This window comes from Homalodisca vitripennis, chromosome 8, assembly GCF_021130785.1.
Source record: "Homalodisca vitripennis isolate AUS2020 chromosome 8, UT_GWSS_2.1, whole genome shotgun sequence".
NCBI lineage: Eukaryota > Metazoa > Arthropoda > Insecta > Hemiptera > Cicadellidae > Homalodisca > Homalodisca vitripennis.
Window position 1 is genome coordinate 128,216,878 of NC_060214.1, and position 19,167 is coordinate 128,236,044.

General features: G+C 35.4%; 1 protein-coding gene across 6 annotated transcripts in view; it reads right to left on the reverse strand.

Annotated features, from left to right (window-relative positions):
• LOC124368384 (kinase D-interacting substrate of 220 kDa B) overlaps nucleotides 1-19,167 on the reverse strand; it is a 149,931-nt gene that overhangs the window by 73,309 nt on the left and 57,455 nt on the right. For all 6 annotated transcript variants that reach the window (XM_046825672.1, XM_046825673.1, XM_046825677.1 and 3 more), the window contains 9 exons: nucleotides 17,927-18,025; nucleotides 14,729-14,865; nucleotides 14,443-14,582; nucleotides 12,691-12,855; nucleotides 10,247-10,454; nucleotides 8,907-9,044; nucleotides 5,171-5,319; nucleotides 4,255-4,390; nucleotides 2,224-2,452 (listed from right to left, as the gene is read on the reverse strand). In XM_046825672.1, the coding sequence (XP_046681628.1) occupies nucleotides 2,224-2,452; nucleotides 4,255-4,390; nucleotides 5,171-5,319; nucleotides 8,907-9,044; nucleotides 10,247-10,454; nucleotides 12,691-12,855; nucleotides 14,443-14,582; nucleotides 14,729-14,865; nucleotides 17,927-18,025 (1,401 nt within the window). The remainder of the gene's footprint in view (nucleotides 1-2,223; nucleotides 2,453-4,254; nucleotides 4,391-5,170; nucleotides 5,320-8,906; nucleotides 9,045-10,246; nucleotides 10,455-12,690; nucleotides 12,856-14,442; nucleotides 14,583-14,728; nucleotides 14,866-17,926; nucleotides 18,026-19,167) is intronic.

The window sequence follows — 19,167 nt, forward strand, 5'->3', positions numbered from 1 at the left end:
CAGCTGTTAATAAATGAATATCTGCGTTGTAACACTTTACAGTTTAATTGCATATAACTTATAATTAGAATTCATACATCAAATCAAAACAGCAAAACATCAAACAGTTATGTCACCTGTCCGTATACGGACGCAATGTTTCCTCTGCCATCCATTAGAAAGCCTAGTAGCAAAAATGGCAACTCGTGAACAGAAGGTATATACATATTTTTTTTTTTTTCATTTATTTTTATTGAAATTATATACTGTATACTTATATAAACCAATTCAAAAAAAATCAGAACAAAGCTTCATCCATTAAATTTAGAAAATAAAAAAGACAATTAAGTCTCCTAACTATTTAATTGAGGAGTTCTACAATACAAATATTAACCCAAGAGGGATTTACATTATACAAGGGTGTGACATTGATGGACTAAAATAATATCTGGGGAAAGCAGAATGTCACTTGCTAATAATACACTGTTCAGGAAGTGGTTCATCCTTAATTTGTGAGTGCAGTTTATCAATCAAGGGTTGTTTAATGATAGTCAGTATGGTTATCGTCCTGGTAGATCAACTACACATGCCATTGATGGCTTAATTAATCAACTTTTACTGACCTTAGAGAGTAAAAATGCTGCCCAGGTCACCTTATGTGACCTAAGTAAAGCATTTGACACAGTCAACCATGTAATTTTATTGAGTAAGTTGGAGTATTATGGTTTCTATGGCAAAGATTTGGAAATTTTGAAGTCATATCTTTCAGAGCGTAAGCAATTGGTCGACCACAATGGCAGTTTGTCTGAAGTTTTAGAATTTAAGTTAGGAGTACCTCAGGGGTCTGTTTTAGGGCCTATACTCTTTCTAGTTTTAATTAATGACCTAAGTAATAATTTGGCCTATTACTCTACAATATATGCAGATGATACAACATTGTTATCTTATCATAATGATGTGGATCAGCTAAAAATAATTTCAGAAAACACACTGTTAGAGGCAACTTATTGGTTTGAAACTAATGGACTATTCCAAAATAAAGAAAAAACACAGCATCTGTTGGTAACCTTAAAAACAGAAGATCTCTTAGATTCATTAAGTACAGTGAAGCTTTTAGGTGTAAATATTGATTCTAATCTGTCATGGAAAACTCATATAGCCTATATTTGTAAGAGATTGTCTAGAGTAATTTATTTACTTGCAAACCTTAAAAATAAAGTGTCTCCAAGATATTTAAGAATGGCCTATTTTTCATTTTTTGAAAGTATTATAAGATATTGTTTAATTGTGTGGGGTAATGGAATAGGCATTCAAAAGGTTCTTATTGTACAAAAAAAGCTATACGAATCATAACTGGCTCTAATCCGCGTGATCACTGTCGACCTCTTTTTAGGCAATTAAACATTTTAACTGTTGTAAATTTGTATATTTTTTATGTATTAATGGTAATAAAGAAAAATCTGCATCTTTATACACAAAGAAATGCCATACACTCTCATAATACACGAAACCAAGAAAGAATTGAGCTGCCTAGATTAAGACTTTCAAAATCAATGAATTACCATAAAAACATGGGAATAAGGCTTTTCAATAAGTTACCAGTTTCTTGGAAAAATTTAAACCATCGTAAATTTTCAGAGAGATTACATGAATGGCTTGTAAATAATCCACTGTACAACCTAGAAGAATATTTTAAATTTAATTTTAACACAGTCTGGATTGTGTATAGGCTAGTGAGTACTATTGCTTAATAGGATTAAGTTTTTAAAACACTATTGTGACAAATTAGTCAACTAATAGTTTCTAGTATTGACGATGTCTATTGCTTGTTATGTGACTTGCCGAAGGATAAATAAATGTCTTTATTGTCTTTATTGTTGCAAATGTGTGTCCAAGAATGCAGAAATGTGTTCATTCAGAAAATTGCAACTAACCACTATTGTCTTCCAAAAACTACAAAACCGATGAGTGAAATCCCTGGAAAATGAAGAATAATACAAGTAGGTGCTTTTATCAATTGGTATCATTGCTGGTATTCCACAAGAGTTCATTTTAGGATCTTTGTCATTTCTCTCTCAGATTGACTTGAATTATTCAATCAATGAACCATAAAATTTGTACTTATATTGTTATAAATGACTTTAGAAATATAGTTTGATTTCTAAATATTACTGAAAAGAATTTAAATTAAAATATCTGCCAATATCTGAATAAACGATTTTCTACTGTATGTCCTGTATTTACCATATCCGTCATGAGATTGACTTCGGAGCGCAGAGCTTGCAGGAAGCCCTCAGATTTGAGAGTATCCAGTTTAGCGATGGCTCTTTGCAGTTGGCGGCGCTGAGAGAACAGGAGAGACTTGATCACTCGACTGATAGTGTACAGGTTGGCCACCACAAGCAGTACTACCACCAGAAGACACATTCCCAGCACGATCTGGCAGGTCATCTCCTCCAACTTGTGTTCATAACTGAATCACATCAAGAAAACAAAATCATTGTAAATTCAATACTGTGTTTTATTGGAACTTCAACATAACCACTGGAAGACTAAATTAAGAGAATCAATGATTTCTCAAATTTCTATTTTAGAACCAGGAGGACATCAGAACATTGTTTGACCAGGACTATCCTGAACCTTGAACATTACTGAAGAGTTACAACTCAGTGAATGTCTTACATGTTGCTTATTAACCATGTCACCAACATTCACAAAGTAATTCTTAAAAGCATTACTGACGTCAATAAGGTAGGAAGTCTGCCCACTACTAATAACAATATTTATGTTGTCTTACATATGTTGGTTGATTTTTTCATTATTTTGGTTTGAAAGCATTCTTTTTATTGTATTAGAAGACTATCCAAAAATTAGACTTACAAGCTAAAAAGACTATTTACAATTATGGTCATCTATGGTTTTGTTACCAGTTCCAGTACTATTTTACTACATTACTTCCAAATTCTCTCCAATATCTGAATTTTGGCAGGATTTATAAATTAAAAAGAAAATATACTTACTCTTCTATAAAAAAGTATAGATAATTGAGTTTGAAAGTTAACCAAAAGCTACCTAGTAAAACTGTGTTGTGTTACATAAAGTTTTGATTATTTATTTTTGCATAAAAACATATGAAACAAGTAATTTACAAAAAATGGTTCCGCTTTTTGGCACTTTTCAACCAAACTACAACTTTGAACATTCGTAATTCGAAAACTGCAAGTTAGGTCCAAGTTTATTGTTTTTGAGTATGCAATGTTAGACTTTTAGGATTATTATAATTTGTTTGTTATTAAATTAACATCTTAACTTTTATTCTTCATTGAGCGCTCCAAAAATGTCAGCACTGGCTTCGTTACCGACTCCTTAAAGTCATTATCTTGGACATAAAATTTTGTAAAGCATTACTTAAAAAGTTTAATTATTAACACAGATTTAATTGAACAAGGTTTGTAATTTACCGCGGCCAGTTCGTGCTCATTTGAACATGCAAACTGCCAGACTTCTAAGGCAACACCACCCTGAGCAGTCTGGCAGTTCTGCACGTTTATACGAGCAGGTGCCGGCCGCAATAAATCAACAAAACCTGCTAAATAGTTTGTTAATACATTTGTTGTTTGTTAAACCCTGTTTATATTTGTTAAATTGCTGTCTCGTGTTGAAGGCAGGGTTAGCTGTCCCTCTGGTTGGCTGTAGCATCCCACGGCATGTTACAATGTTTTGAGTTCATTTAAAGTGGAAAAACTTTTCAATATGTTGATTTTGAAGTCATCTGCAATGATTAAACTATTCTTTTTAGATTGTAGAAGTTCAAATTACTTTGTCTGTTCAGAAATTTGTTATTCTTAAAGCCAAGTGTTCTGTATACACCTGCCAAAAAGACTTCTCTGCTTTCAATCTTAAAATTTAAAACACTTCATTCAAACAGTTTATCTTCCGATAGTTGGTATTACTGCAGGAAAAACTAAAGTTGTGGGAAGGTTTCATCTACCAGAACTACAAATACATAACAGCTTTGTTGACTGTCTCCACAGAGCAACGGTTGTCTGAATTTGGCTCCTGTAAATATTTTTATTTCTGGAAAGACATTTAATACATAACTTGATACATTAAACGGAACTATATACTTGTAATATGGTACACACAGAACACAGGTCTACATAAGCCCAGAAAATCTGTGCCATTTAGAGCCGAAAGACCATCAACTCAATGGTTAAATGGAGTTGGTTCTGAATAAGATAAAAACTTGAACTTGATTCCTACTTGAATAATTACCTCGGCCTGCCGTACTCTGCGATGTAAATAGTGAGCACCACTCCCCCCACCAGCGCTGCGGCGTAACACAACTCAAAGAATATGATGTTGGGCAGACAGCAGAGCTTGCGCCACCTCCAGGATGATGTTGATTTCACTATAACAACAAGATGAATAAGTTAAATGTAAATTCCTAACAACTAATAATAAAAATCTAGTTCATTCAGCTATTGTTTTGTTGGTTAAAAATTAAATTCTTTACATTATATAAATCCATCTTTCACCACCAGTTACACACTTGAACCTGTTATGTTTATTACCAAAATGTACCTGTCTCACCACGTTATGTCTTCACTATGCAGAGAGAGATTTCAAAAGTTGTAGTAAGACAATTGAGTTTGTATTATTGCCTATGTATTACTACAGTCAAACATAGGCCAGTCTAATAAGTTAAAAAAGGTAAAAAAAACTGGAAATATTGTTTTGCAATGGATTATACTGAAGGTAATAGAGAATAAGATTATATAGATTAATCACAGCACTTTTAGCACGGAAAAATGTTTTAGACTCAGTCCTCAAAAGTTTATGACTTGAGCTTCTGAGACCCACATTGTTCATGTTCAGATAGACAACATGTCACTCACACTCTTCCTCAAACATCGCACAAGTTCACAACACATATCTACAGATTTCGTATCTTCTGCACACAGACAATGCATGCTACATGTAATCAACAATCTTTTGAATTTCCTGTTAAAAAGTAGCTATTTTAATTGACAGTACCATTTTCTTTCAATTGTTAAATAAACTCTCATTGCAAAGTCCAACTTTATGTGAGATGGCTAACCCCATCCTCAACTAACCTCACTGATGTTATCAAACCTTATCAGAACTTACTTTCCGAACAGTTATAATTTCTGTCAATAAGATAACTCACAGGCCTTGGGTCTGAGGGCCCTATACAGTCGAGTAGAAAGGGCTCCATAGTCATTCTCGATAGAGTCATAAAGAGACCCGATCATTTGCACCACAGAATTCTCTCCTGCTGCAGAACTGCTCACTCTGGTCTGATCGGTGAAGTAGAACCTGCAACATACATGTATTACATTACCACATTACCAACCTGCTGCAGAGCTGCTTACTCTGGTCTGATCGGTGAAGTAGAACCTGCGACATACATGTATTACATTACCATATTACCAACCTGCTGCAGAGCTGCTTACTCTGGTCTGATCGGTGAAGTAGAACCTGCAACATACATGTATTACATTACCACATTACCAACCTGCTGCAGAGCTGCTTACTCTGGTCTGATCGGTGAAGTAGAACCTGCGACATACATGTATTACATTACCACATTACCAACCTGCTGCAGAGCTGCTTACTCTGGTCTGATCGGTGAAGTAGAACCTGCGACATACATGTATTACATTAACACATTACCAACCTGCTGCAGAGCTGCTCACTCTGGTCTGATCGGTGAAGTAGAACCTGCAACATACATGTATTACATTACCACATTACCAACCTGCTGCAGAGCTGCTCACTCTGGTCTGATCTGTGAAGTAGAACCTGCGACATACATGTATTACATTACCACATTACCAACCTGCTGCAGAACTGCTCACTCTGGTCTGATCGGTGAAGTAGAACCTGCGACATACATGTATTACATTAACACATTACCAACCTGCTGCAGAGCTGCTCACTCTGGTCTGATCGGTGAAGTAGAACCTGCAACATACATGTATTACATTACCACATTACCAACCTGCTGCAGAGTTGCTCACTCTGGTCTGATCTGTGAAGTAGAACCTGCGACATACATGTATTACATTAACACAATACCAACCTGCTGCAGAGCTGCTCACTCTGGTCTGATCGGTGAAGTAGAACCTGCGACATACATGTATTACATTAACACATTACCAACCTGCTGCAGAGCTGCTCACTCTGGTCTGATCGGTGAAGTAGAACCTGCGACATACATGTATTACATTAACACATTACCAACCTGCTGCAGAGCTGCTCACTCTGGTCTGATCGGTGAAGTAGAACCTACAACATACATGTATTACATTACCATATTAAAAACCTGCTACAGAGCTGTTCACTCTGGTCTGATCTGTGAAGTAGAACCTGCAACATACATGTATTACATTACCATATTAAAAACCTGCTACAGAGCTGTTCACTCTGGTCTGATCTGTGAAGTAGAACCTGCAACATACATGTATTACATTACCATATTACCAACAAACCTGCTACAGAGCTGTTCACTCTGGTCTGATCTGTGAAGTAGAACCTGCAACATACATGTATTACATTACCATATTAAACAAACCTGCTACAGAGCTGTTCACTCTGGTCTGATCTGTGAAGTAGAACCTGCAACATACATGTATTACATTACCATATTAAACAACCTGCTACAGAGCTGTTCACTCTGGTCTGATCTGTGAAGTAGAACCTACAACATACATGTATTACATTACCATATTAAAAACCTGCTACAGAGCTGTTCACTCTGGTCTGATCTGTGAAGTAGAACCTGCAACATACATGTATTACATTACCATATTAAAAACCTGCTACAGAGCTGTTCACTCTGGTCTGATCTGTGAAGTAGAACCTACAACATACATGTATTACATTACCATATTAAAAACCTGCTACAGAGCTGTTCACTCTGGTCTGATCTGTGAAGTAGAACCTACAACATACATGTATTACATTACCATATTAAAAACCTGCTACAGAGCTGTTCACTCTGGTCTGATCTGTGAAGTAGAACCTGCAACATACATGTATTACATTACCATATTAAAAACCTGCTACAGAGCTGTTCACTCTGGTCTGATCTGTGAAGTAGAACCTGCAACATACATGTATTACATTACCATATTACCAACCTGCTACAGAGCTGCTCACTCTGGTCTGATCTGTGAAGTAGAACCTGCAACATACATGTATTACATTACCATATTACCAACACCTGCTACAGAGCTGCTCACTCTGGTCTGATCTGTGAAGTAGAACCTGCAACATACATGTATTACATTACCATATTAAAAACCTGCTACAGAGCTGTTCACTCTGGTCTGATCTGTGAAGTAGAACCTGCAACATACATGTATTACATTACCATATTAAAAACCTGCTACAGAGCTGTTCACTCTGGTCTGATCTGTGAAGTAGAACCTGCAACATACATGTATTACATTACCATATTAAAAACCTGCTACAGAGCTGTTCACTCTGGTCTGATCTGTGAAGTAGAACCTACAACATACATGTATTACATTACCATATTAAAAACCTGCTACAGAGCTGTTCACTCTGGTCTGATCTGTGAAGTAGAACCTGCAACATACATGTATTACATTACCATATTACCAACACACTCCAGAGTTGCTCACTCTGGTCTGATCGGTGAAGTAGAACCTGCAACATACATGTATTACATTACCATATTAAAAACCTGCTGCAGAGCTGCTCACTCTGGTCTGATCGGTGAAGTTGAGTGTATTGTGGTTTATCCTTGGTTTATATAATGCACAATGACGTCTAAGAGTAAATTACCTTCTGAGTCCAAACTTGTGACAAGAAATAAGTTTGATTCTAAATAGCTTCTCAAACTAAAACATAACTATTGCTAAAATTTTGGAAATGTTGCTTAAAAGTGAAATAGGAGTATATTAAATCTTGTCTGGCTTCTTTGTCTTTGAAATATTTTAAATTTCACATAATTTCTATTTTCAGTACGATCCCATGACAGAAAATTAGATCTATAATACTCGTCAAAAATAAAACTTGAACTATGAATATAATTACATGAACAACCTATAAGAACATAAAAAAACTATCATATATTAATTGCCAAAGAAAATATTTAGACCCTAACTTCGCCTGGTGATATAAGACATCTTTTTTACTTTACTTTACCATATACACATATTTAGATTTAAAAAGTGACAGATTAGAATACATAATATTATTTCTCTACATATTGGTCAGTTTTATCTGGTGGAATCTGCTCCAACCACCTAATCACTAATACAATTCGTTTTTGAGTAAATTGTTGAACACACTCATTAAAGTTACAAAACTAAACTAAATAAGTCATTGCACTATTACTTCTTCATCAAATCATGTAAAAACAAACAATAAGCTGAGGAAATAAAACACTTTCATAAAGCAGGAAACACAACACACCAGACATTAAGTCGGTCAGTACAAAAAGAAAAAGAACTGCACACTTGTTCGTTAATGTTTGGTTCATAACTACGCAGAAAAAAGTCACTAATATACAATGTACTCCGTTTCAGTATAGGATGGAAATAGTTCATAATTTGGACACTATATGCCAGCACCAGAAACAGGAAGGAATAGTAGGCAAACCGTCTGACTTGTGTAATGTACGTCCATGGCATACACCAGCTTGAAAGGTAAAACTAGAAGTAAATAGAAACTAATTCAATTCATAAGTAGGCAAAATAAATTCAAGAGTAATTTAAATATAGTAAAAGGCAATTTATAGATATCAGAAGAATACAGGAACACAACCACAAGAAGACTTGCTAAAATTGATAAGAAAAAGAAAAGCAAGATTAAAAAGTGCAAAGTAGAGAAAAAAAAGAAAGAGAGCAAATTGATGACAGACCGCTAATCACCTGATAGGCTGAGCGGTGAAGGAGTCGCTCCACTGCGCCCCCGGAGGGTGGCAGAAGATCACCTGGAGAACCACCTTGATGGCGTTCATCTTGCGGGTGAGATAGACGTTGAGGTTGTACGGCCAGTCCCAGCTATACCTATGGTCACAGTCACAGTATCACAACACTTGCTTCTTGACACCAGCATTTCTCAATAAAAAGGTAAAATTTTATTTTCTATTTGTTTCCTGTTGCTGACTCAAACATATTTATAGTAGAGATGAGTGGCTTCAGTGTTCGAGTCAAAACTAATCTACTCATACATCTGTGGAGGCAAACCCTGTGTGTCACATGTGGGGCTTTATTTTTATTACATCACAAGCTATATTATGAAGTCTGTTTAAAATGAATAAATGAAAATTAGACATTGTATGAAGGATAAGCTTAACTAAATAATCAATGATACTTAATGATACTCGTATTTTCATATGTTATTGTAGTAAAATCAAATTATATTAAAAAGTTTAATGTTTATTGACATTATGTTCAAGTACTATTTTCAGTTTATGTAATCTAAATCATATACTTTTCATACAAAACAACATTTTTGCTATTTTGAAATTTTGAATTTCCTTAAATAACTTTCATTCCTAGGAATAAAGCCACCCACTTTAAAATTTTTACAACCGGTTTTTTTAACTTTGAATGACCAAAAAGTTGACATTTATATAATGTAGCTACGGTGGGAAGGTCTGATACGATGTGAATGTTGAATTTAGTTCACCTTCCTCTTACGTGAAGCATCTGAAATAAATCTGATGCTGTTCCAGACTTGACTCTTGAAATCTGGAGTCATGTTTCTCTGAAGGGGTACATAAATAATTGGTGACGAAGAACGAAAGCGCTCAAAACGAACCCCCTGCATCGTTTCAACATGAGAGACACCTAGACTACAAACTCAATTGTGTTTGACTACACAATTAAGCACCTGATGAGACAATAAGAATACCTCTTCACCAAGATTGCACTACTTTTTGTAGTCTGGGTGTCTCTGATGTCGAAACGATGCAAGGATTTTGTTTTGAGCGTCTTCGTTCTTCGTCACTGACTATTTTTGGATACCTTCAGACGAACATGATTCCAGATTTCAGCAGTCTAGTCTGCAACAGCATCTTAAGAGGAAGGTGAACTGGAGCTAAATTGAACATTCAAAAAGGATTTATATTATAGATCATAGTCTTCTCTAGTTTATTGTAAACAAAATTATACCGAATATATGTAAATTTACAGTAAACCAAGATTTTGTTAACATTTTTTTAAGTCTGAAAAATTGGCCATAAAACAGCCTAACAGTGGCGCACCTGTTGCTGCCATACCAGACGACAGCCAGGAACGTGTAGGTGAGGATGAGGAGGGTGAAGATGACGACGATGCCGGGCAGCCAATGAGTGAGGGACAGACTGACAACAGTGCCGGAGAGAGCTGCCAGGTGGACGATGATGGCCATCAACAGCCACGAGAACTGGAATGTTGGGTCCACCCACTGGCGAGCAAAGTTCTTCATCTCCTCTGAAACATCAGAATATAATAGCACCGAGTCATCTTTATTGCACAATGTACAGGTGCATTGTCAGTATAACTGCTTTACATTTATTTGTACTTTCTTCATTAGTCTTAAAATTTTAATTTAACTTAGCATTTCTAATAGATTGTTTATTTTGGCTTTTCATACTGCTTTACTGACTGTCAAATTGTTGCTTTACGAGATTGTCATTAGTTGCTTTAAACCAATGGCTTAGTCCAAGTAAATTACCTTTTATAATAGCACAGTCATGATCATACCATGTTTCTTATGTTTGTTATGCTTTGGTTTGGACTTTCTTACTATCTTAATATGATTACTCTCAGCACCATTATGAACTGTAGTTTTTAATTTATCAATAATAGAAGCAAAATGGACTTCCTAAAAAAACTTATATCAAACGCCCTACTCTTAAATAAATCATTAATAAATATTAATGAAGCACCTCTAATGTGACAGTAAAAACTTGGGCAGCAATAACCATGAGGATGAGACCTCTATTTCATCTGCAGATAACCAATGCTCAGATATACATAGTACATATGGATTCTTTAAATTCATAAGAAAGGTTTCTAACACTTGAAATTTACCCTAAAGTCCCTGAATATTTAAATGAATAATGTAAAAATTGTCATCAAATACTTTTTTTATTATTCATACCAAAATTAAATACTGCTACTATAAATTGATAAATTGTTCAGCTTGTCCTTTCTAAAATAATCTTCACTTTGGACTAAGCCATTTGTTTTGTTATTTGTATTATGTACATTTTTAATATTATGATTAATCAAAGCTGGTGGTAGATGAAGGAGGAATCTTCAAGAGATGTCCAAGAGGATCACAGTGCTTGATTATGAATCAAAATATCAGCTGAGAGATCAGCTGTAGCCGCAACTACAACTTTTGGCTCACACACAATGTCTGTTGTTTGGTCTACAGTTTGATGAGTATTAAAGCTGGTTGCAGAATCTCGGAGCATTGGAAAAAAGTTTAATTTACTATCACTGGTAAATGAACACAAATCTTCCAATATTAATTTTATTATTGCAAGGCCACTTCAATAAAAGTGCCTGATGATGGAATCATTGATTCCGAAAGGCCTTACAATAATAAAATTAATATTGGAAAATTTGTGTTTATTTACCAGTGATAGTAAATTAAAGCTTGTGATGCAGCCATAATGAGGATATGTTTCAAAGAAGTTGGTTTTATGAATCGGGTATTGTAGTAAGAAGGTAAAATGGAAATACTCATGATTTCTGCTCTTAAATCTGTAAAAGTTAAATCTCACAAACATCACATATTGCGGGACTAAAATACAAGAGAGTAGTAAATTTTTAAAGATTGAAAAATCTGCCGGCAAGTTTCTCTAAATCCTGCACCACCCAGAATCCTGACTACCTTTTTTTGCAGTAAAAATACTCTGACAGACTTCATTGGAGTTGGCTGAGAACATCAGGCCATATGATATTAAAGAATTGAAATAAGCAAAATATATTTATCTTAGAACCTGATGGTCAACTACATGAGACGAAGTTACCATTTAGTAGGATTTGCTCACTTTAGACCAGTAAGAAAAGAGTAAAATCCACATCCCAGATTCCAGGAGTCAAGTCTGTAGCAGTGTTATATTTCAGATGCTGCACTAAGTAGAAGGTGAGATCGAGCTTAACTCGACATTCACATTGAATCAACCCATCTCACCACAGGTGTAGAACTCTTATGTGTAGAAACTCTTAAGAATATTGAGCTATTTTTTGTTAACTTTTCATATTATTAGTATTGGTTGGTAACAAGTAATTATACAAAGCAACTTTAATCTGTTATTTTACAATTGCTTCAAAAATCATGCTATAAATTCCATAAAATAATGTTAAGTCATATGGGAAAACAATATTACTTTAAGGCAATGCAAATGCATTGTTCCATCTATTGTTAGTGATATTTTGAAGCTCTTTCCAAAGATTCTACGTACTCAGGAAACCAAATAATTATTAAAACCTATAATTAGACTTTATATCATTGTTACAAAATCGCCAATTCATTATACTATACAATATTTCATCAATCCATATATATCCAATATTTCATCAATGAAAGTCTTTTCATTTGCAATCCTGTTCTTTGTCACTTTCTTAACATCTTTTAAAACTATGTTGAGATCTTCCCTGTCATATAAAACTGGTGACACTGAGTCTGTTAAAGTTGATGGAAGACACTGACCTCTGAGTTTGTTGAGCAGAAAGGACTTCCCACTGCCCCACTTGGCGTAGAGGCCCACAGTGATGGGCATGGAGAGAGACGGCTCACTGACCATGTCTGCCAGGGCGCTGCTGTACAGATCGTAGCCCAGCAGCTTCTCGTTGTCTTCATTAGTGTTCAGTCTCCCTGCAAACAACACACAGTTCAGGCAATGTAACACGTATTCAAAATGTCTGCAAGAGTACAAACAACGCATCTTCAGCTGTACAATCTTAATAATTCACCTAAAATACAAATAAGGAAAGATGCAAACAATTTATCACAGATATATTATTTCATTGCTGTTCTATAGGAAATCTCAATAATGTACTTACTGGCACCAAATATCTGGCTGAGAATGGTCTTCTGGTGGTTCATGTCGATGTTGTAGGGAGTCTCACCAGCCCTGTTTGGTCGGTAGAGCAACTGACTATTCTTAGGGTTCCTCAATAATGTACTTACTGGCACCAAATATCTGGCTGAGAATGGTCTTCTGGTGGTTCATGTCGATGTTGTAGGGAGTCTCACCAGCCCTGTTTGGTCGGTACAGCAACTGACTATTCTTAGGGTTTCTCAATAATGTACTTACTGGCACCAAATATCTGGCTGAGAATGGTCTTCTGGTGGTTCATGTCGATGTTGTAGGGAGTCTCACCAGCCCTGTTTGGTCGGTACAGCAACTGACTATTCTTAGGGTTCCTCAATAATGTACTTACTGGCACCAAATATCTGGCTGAGAATGGTCTTCTGGTGGTTCATGTCGATGTTGTAGGGAGTCTCACCAGTCCTGTTTGGTCGGTACAACAACTGACTATTCTTAGGGTTTCTCAATAATGTACTTACTGGCACCAAATATCTGGCTGAGAATGGTCTTCTGGTGGTTCATGTCGATGTTGTAGGGAGTCTCACCAGCCCTGTTTGGTCGGTACAGCAACTGACTATTCTTAGGGTTCCTCAATAATGTACTTACTGGCACCAAATATCTGGCTGAGAATGGTCTTCTGGTGGTTCATGTCGATGTTGTAGGGAGACTCACCAGCCCTGTTTGGTCGGTACAACAACTGACTATTCTTAGGGTTTCTCAATAATGTACTTACTGGCACCAAATATCTGGCTGAGAATGGTCTTCTGGTGGTTCATGTCGATGTTGTAGGGAGACTCACCAGCCCTGTTTGGTCGGTACAACAACTGACTATTCTTAGGGTTTCTCAATAATGTACTTACTGGCACCAAATATCTGGCTGAGAATGGTCTTCTGGTGGTTCATGTCGATGTTGTAGGGAGTCTCACCAGCCCTGTTTGGTCGGTACAACAACTGACTATTCTTAGGGTTTCTCAATAATGTACTTACTGGCACCAAATATCTGGCTGAGAATGGTCTTCTGGTGGTTCATGTCGATGTTGTAGGGAGTCTCACCAGTCCTGTTTTGGTCGGTAAAGCAACTGACTATTCTTAGGGTTTCTCAATAATGTACTTACTGGCACCAAATATCTGGCCGAGAATGGTCTTCTGGTGGTTCATGTCGATGTTGTAGGGAGTCTCACCAGCCCTGTTTGGTCGGTAGAGCAACTGACTATTCTTAGGGTTTCCTCAATAATGTACTTACTGGCACCAAATATCTGGCTGAGAATGGTCTTCTGGTGGTTCATGTCGATGTTGTAGGGAGTCTCACCAGCCCTGTTTGGTCGGTAAAGCAACTGACTATTCTTAGGGTTCCTCAATAATGTACTTACTGGCACCAAATATCTGGCCGAGAATGGTCTTCTGGTGGTTCATGTCGATGTTGTAGGGAGTCTCACCAGCCCTGTTTGGTCGGTACAGCAACTGACTATTCTTAGGGTTCCTCAGCAACACCTCCACGATGCCCTTCGACCTGCAGGACAAGGATATATCTTGAATGGATTGTGAAAAAGATCTAAATATGTATTTAATACAAATACGTCATAGTAATTTTTTCATGAATACGGCTAGTGTCTTACTGTTACAACTTTGTTATATTTGTTCAAAGTGTGTGTTCACCTGGCTCTCATGGCTATGTGCAGTGCTGTGTCCCCTCTCTTGTCACTGGCAGACACCCTGGCTTTCTTCTCCAGCAACAGCTGTACAGCTTCCACATTCCGTGACCTGACAGCTCTCAACAGGCAGGTGTCACCATCCTGTACATAATTCTTAGTCACCACTTGTCTCTCACGGTTATATCCAGAACTAACTGTACAATTCTTCAACTTCACCACCCTCAGTATCTGATACTCACCTCCCATTCTCTACCAAAACCTCTACACATCAGTCTTGCTGTTCACACCACGCCAACTCATTGCTCACACATTTAACTGATTGAGATATTTTGGTCTCACTGAGGAGAGCCATCTTCAATTAACAAATATCTTCTATCGGGATTTTAATCAAGTACACTAAAATTCCATAATTTATTACATCATAAGTGTGTTAACTGCTAATAAAAGTTAAGGACCAACTTTAGTCTCCCTCTGGCCTGGCCTAATATAATACAATTGTTACTGAAATTGTTACAGTTATTCAATAAAATATTATGAAATATTGGAGAGAAATCTGAAACATTTCAGAGGTACTTGTAAAAAACATTTTCACTCCCCAACTTCAGGGCCCTATCTTTAAACAATCTAAAATGGATCAAAAGATTGGAATATCTTTCAATAGCTGTCACTTATATCAGAATGCCATTTAAAAAGAATATGTCCATGGCATCCCTGCTTTTCAGAGGGAGATTGTGTGTGAAGCTGCAGATAACTGCTAGTAATAACAATAATTTGGAAAAGCTTGTGAATCATAGATTCGTGTTTCTTTTTCTTCTTTTTTTAGTACGCAATTTAATTTACTAAATTCGTCGAACTTAACTGATATCATTAAATACACTATTAATTTATTGACTAAAAACTTTTTGTCACTTCACTATACATAAATTTCATTTTTCAATATCATTAAATTCACTATTAATTTATTGACTAAAAACTTTTTTCACTTCACTATACATAAATTTCATTTTTCAATATCATTAAATTCACTATTAATTTATTGACTAAAAACTTTTTTCAATTCACTATACATACATTTCATTTTTCAATTATCAGTTGAAAAATCAAATAATTTATCCACTATTTGGGTGAAATTAGATCAGAATTAATAATATTTTTTTAACAAGGTGTTATCTAGTAATGCTATAACAAATATTTATTACATTTTTTGTTTAGTTTTAAACTCATATATATTGGATTTTAATTAAAATTATGAAATATTTTAAATTATGTAAATAGTTACAATAGTTACTTATATTTCAGTGGTTGCATTAAATAATTGATGAATTAGTCAATATTTATTACTCAAACTATTTTGATTTAATTAATTAAGGAGGATCGTAATTTATGGATTAATAATTCACACCTAAGTCACCGTTGAAGTTTCTATCTAGCAGCTGTTTCTCATTCATACAAAGGTCAGATGAATTTTATGGATTTGATTTATACATTGAGTAATCTCACTGCAAAGATAAAGTCCCATCCATTCATAGAAACCTAATGTGACCAAACCATGATGAGGTATATTTATCTGTATGATAACCAGAATTTAAGTTGTGTATACCACACAGTACATCACTGTTACAGTACATGCAGTATCTCACATTTACTGGCACATGTAAATAAACCTAATGTGACCAAACCATGATGAGGTATATTTAATCTGTATGATAACCAGAATTTAAGTTGTGTATACCACACAGTACATCACTGTTACAGTACATGCAGTATCTCACATTTACTGGCACATGTAAATAAACCTAATGTGACCAAACCATGATGAGGTATATTTAATCTGTATGATAACCAGAATTTAAGTTGTGTATACCACACAGCACATCACTGTTACAGTACATGCAGTATCTCACATTTACTGGCACATGTAAATAAACCTAATGTGACCAAACCATGATGAGGTATATTTATCTGTATGATAACCAGAATTTAAGTTGTGTATACCACACAGTACATCACTGTTACAGTACATGCAGTATCTCACATTTACTGGCACATGTAAATAAACCTAATGTGACCAAACCATGATGAGGTATATTTAATCTGTATGATAACCAGAATTTAAGTTGTGTATACCACACAGCACATCACTGTTACAGTACATGCAGTATCTCACATTTACTGGCACATGTAAATAAACCTAATGTGACCAAACCATGATGAGGTATATTTAATCTGTATGATAACCAGAATTTAAGTTGTGTATACCACACAGCACATCACTGTTACAGTACATGCAGTATCTCACATTTACTGGCACATGTAAATAAACCTAATGTGACCAAACCATGATGAGGTATATTTAATCTGTATGATAACCAGAATTTAAGTTGTGTATACCACACAGTACATCACTGTTACAGTACATGCAGTATCTCACATTTACTGGCACATGTAAATAAACCTAATGTGACCAAACCATGATGAGGTATATTTAATCTGTATGATAACCAGAATTTAAGTTGTGTATACCACACAGCACATCACTGTTACAGTACATGCAGTATCTCACATTTACTGGCACATGTAAATAAACCTAATGTGACCAAACCATGATGAGGCATATTTATCTGTATGATAACCAGAATTTAAGTTGTGTATACCACACAGTACATCACTGTTACAGTACATGCAGTATCTCACATTTACTGGCACATGTAAATAAACCTAATGTGACCAAACCATGATGAGGTATATTTATCTGTATGATAACCAGAATTTAAGTTGTGTATACCACACAGTACATCACTGTTACAGTACATGCAGTATCTCACATTTACTGGCACATGTAAATAAACCTAATGTGACCAAACCATGATGAGGTATATTTATCTGTATGATAACCAGAATTTGTGTATTACATCACTGTTACAGTACATGCAGTATCTCACATTTACTGGATGTAAATTAATGTGACCAAACCATGATGAGGTATATTTATCTGTATGATAACCAGAATTTAAGTTGTGTATACCACACAGTACATCACTGTTACAGTACATGCAGTATCTCACATGGCACATGTAAATAAACCTAATGTGACCAAACCATGATGAGGTATATTTCTGTATGATAACCAGAATTTTAAGTATACAGTACATCACTGTTACAGTACATGTAGTAAAAATGTATATTATATTAGTTAATCTACCTTGGTTGCTATCTCCAGGTCAGGGTTAGCAGACATCAGCAACTTCATGACGGCAATGTTCCCCTTCTCCACAGATGTGTACATGGCAGTCTTTCTCTCCTGAACACCACACACAATACACATGTACATATTACATTTTATCATGTGAAAGGATAACCGGTTTGTAGAACTAATAGAATACTTCCTTGTTTATGTATAGTTTCTTTCATATGTCACCACAAACAAAAGCAAGAAAAAAAAGAATATAGGTGAAATTAAATGGCATAGGTGTAATGAGAACAGAATGACCTATGCTATTCTTTTATTAAATTATTGTTTTCCATCAAACTTGAGTAGTTCCCACGCAATGGAAAAATGGTCAGATTTTTTACTTCTATATTTCCTACAGCTGTGGCGATCTTGCTCCCAACAACAATGCATCACAACATACATAAACAAATTGTCTTTACTTACTGACCTTCCAAATTTTATTGATCCTACCACATCAAATATTAGCTACACTTATAGGGTGCTCAATGAAGAAGCTGTATCTGCCCTACTTAATGGTGTGGGTAGTTCTGATTGGGAAACATTTTTCTCATACTGTAAGAATACAAATTAAGCATTTGAACTTTTTATTAACGATTTAGTGGTTAAGTTTAATGACTGTTGTCCTTTAAGGAAAAAAAATTGTAAAAATAAGTAAAAACCCTCAGTAGCCCAAAAAAACTGGTACACTCCGTACTTAGGAAAAATTAAATCTTTTCTTGTAATATGTCATGAAAAATACAAAGCTAGACCCTGTTCTAAATATAAGGAATATTATTCTAGGCTAAAAAAATTGTACAGATCAGAAATAGCAAAAGCCAAAAAACAATCTAATGCAGATTTCATTCAGAAATCTCAAAATAAATGTAAAGCAGCCTGGAAGATAATCAATAAGGAAACTGGTCGTTTAATTAAACAAAGCACTCCAAATTTACCCATCAGTGCTACTGAGTTTAACAATTATTTTGTTAATGTTGGTAATAACATCCAACAAGGTTTTCCTATTGATACAATTGCAACCCCACTTGAAATTTTACAGTCTGGTAAACCTGTAAAGGATCCTAAACTGTATTTTAAATTTAACTTTGTATATTGTGTAACTGTAAATAAATGTATAAGTAGTCTAAGTAATTCAAAGGCAGAAGATGTTTATGGGCTTTCAAATTACGTTCTCAAGAAGCTAGGTTTAGTTTTGCTCATTCCTTTAACAATTC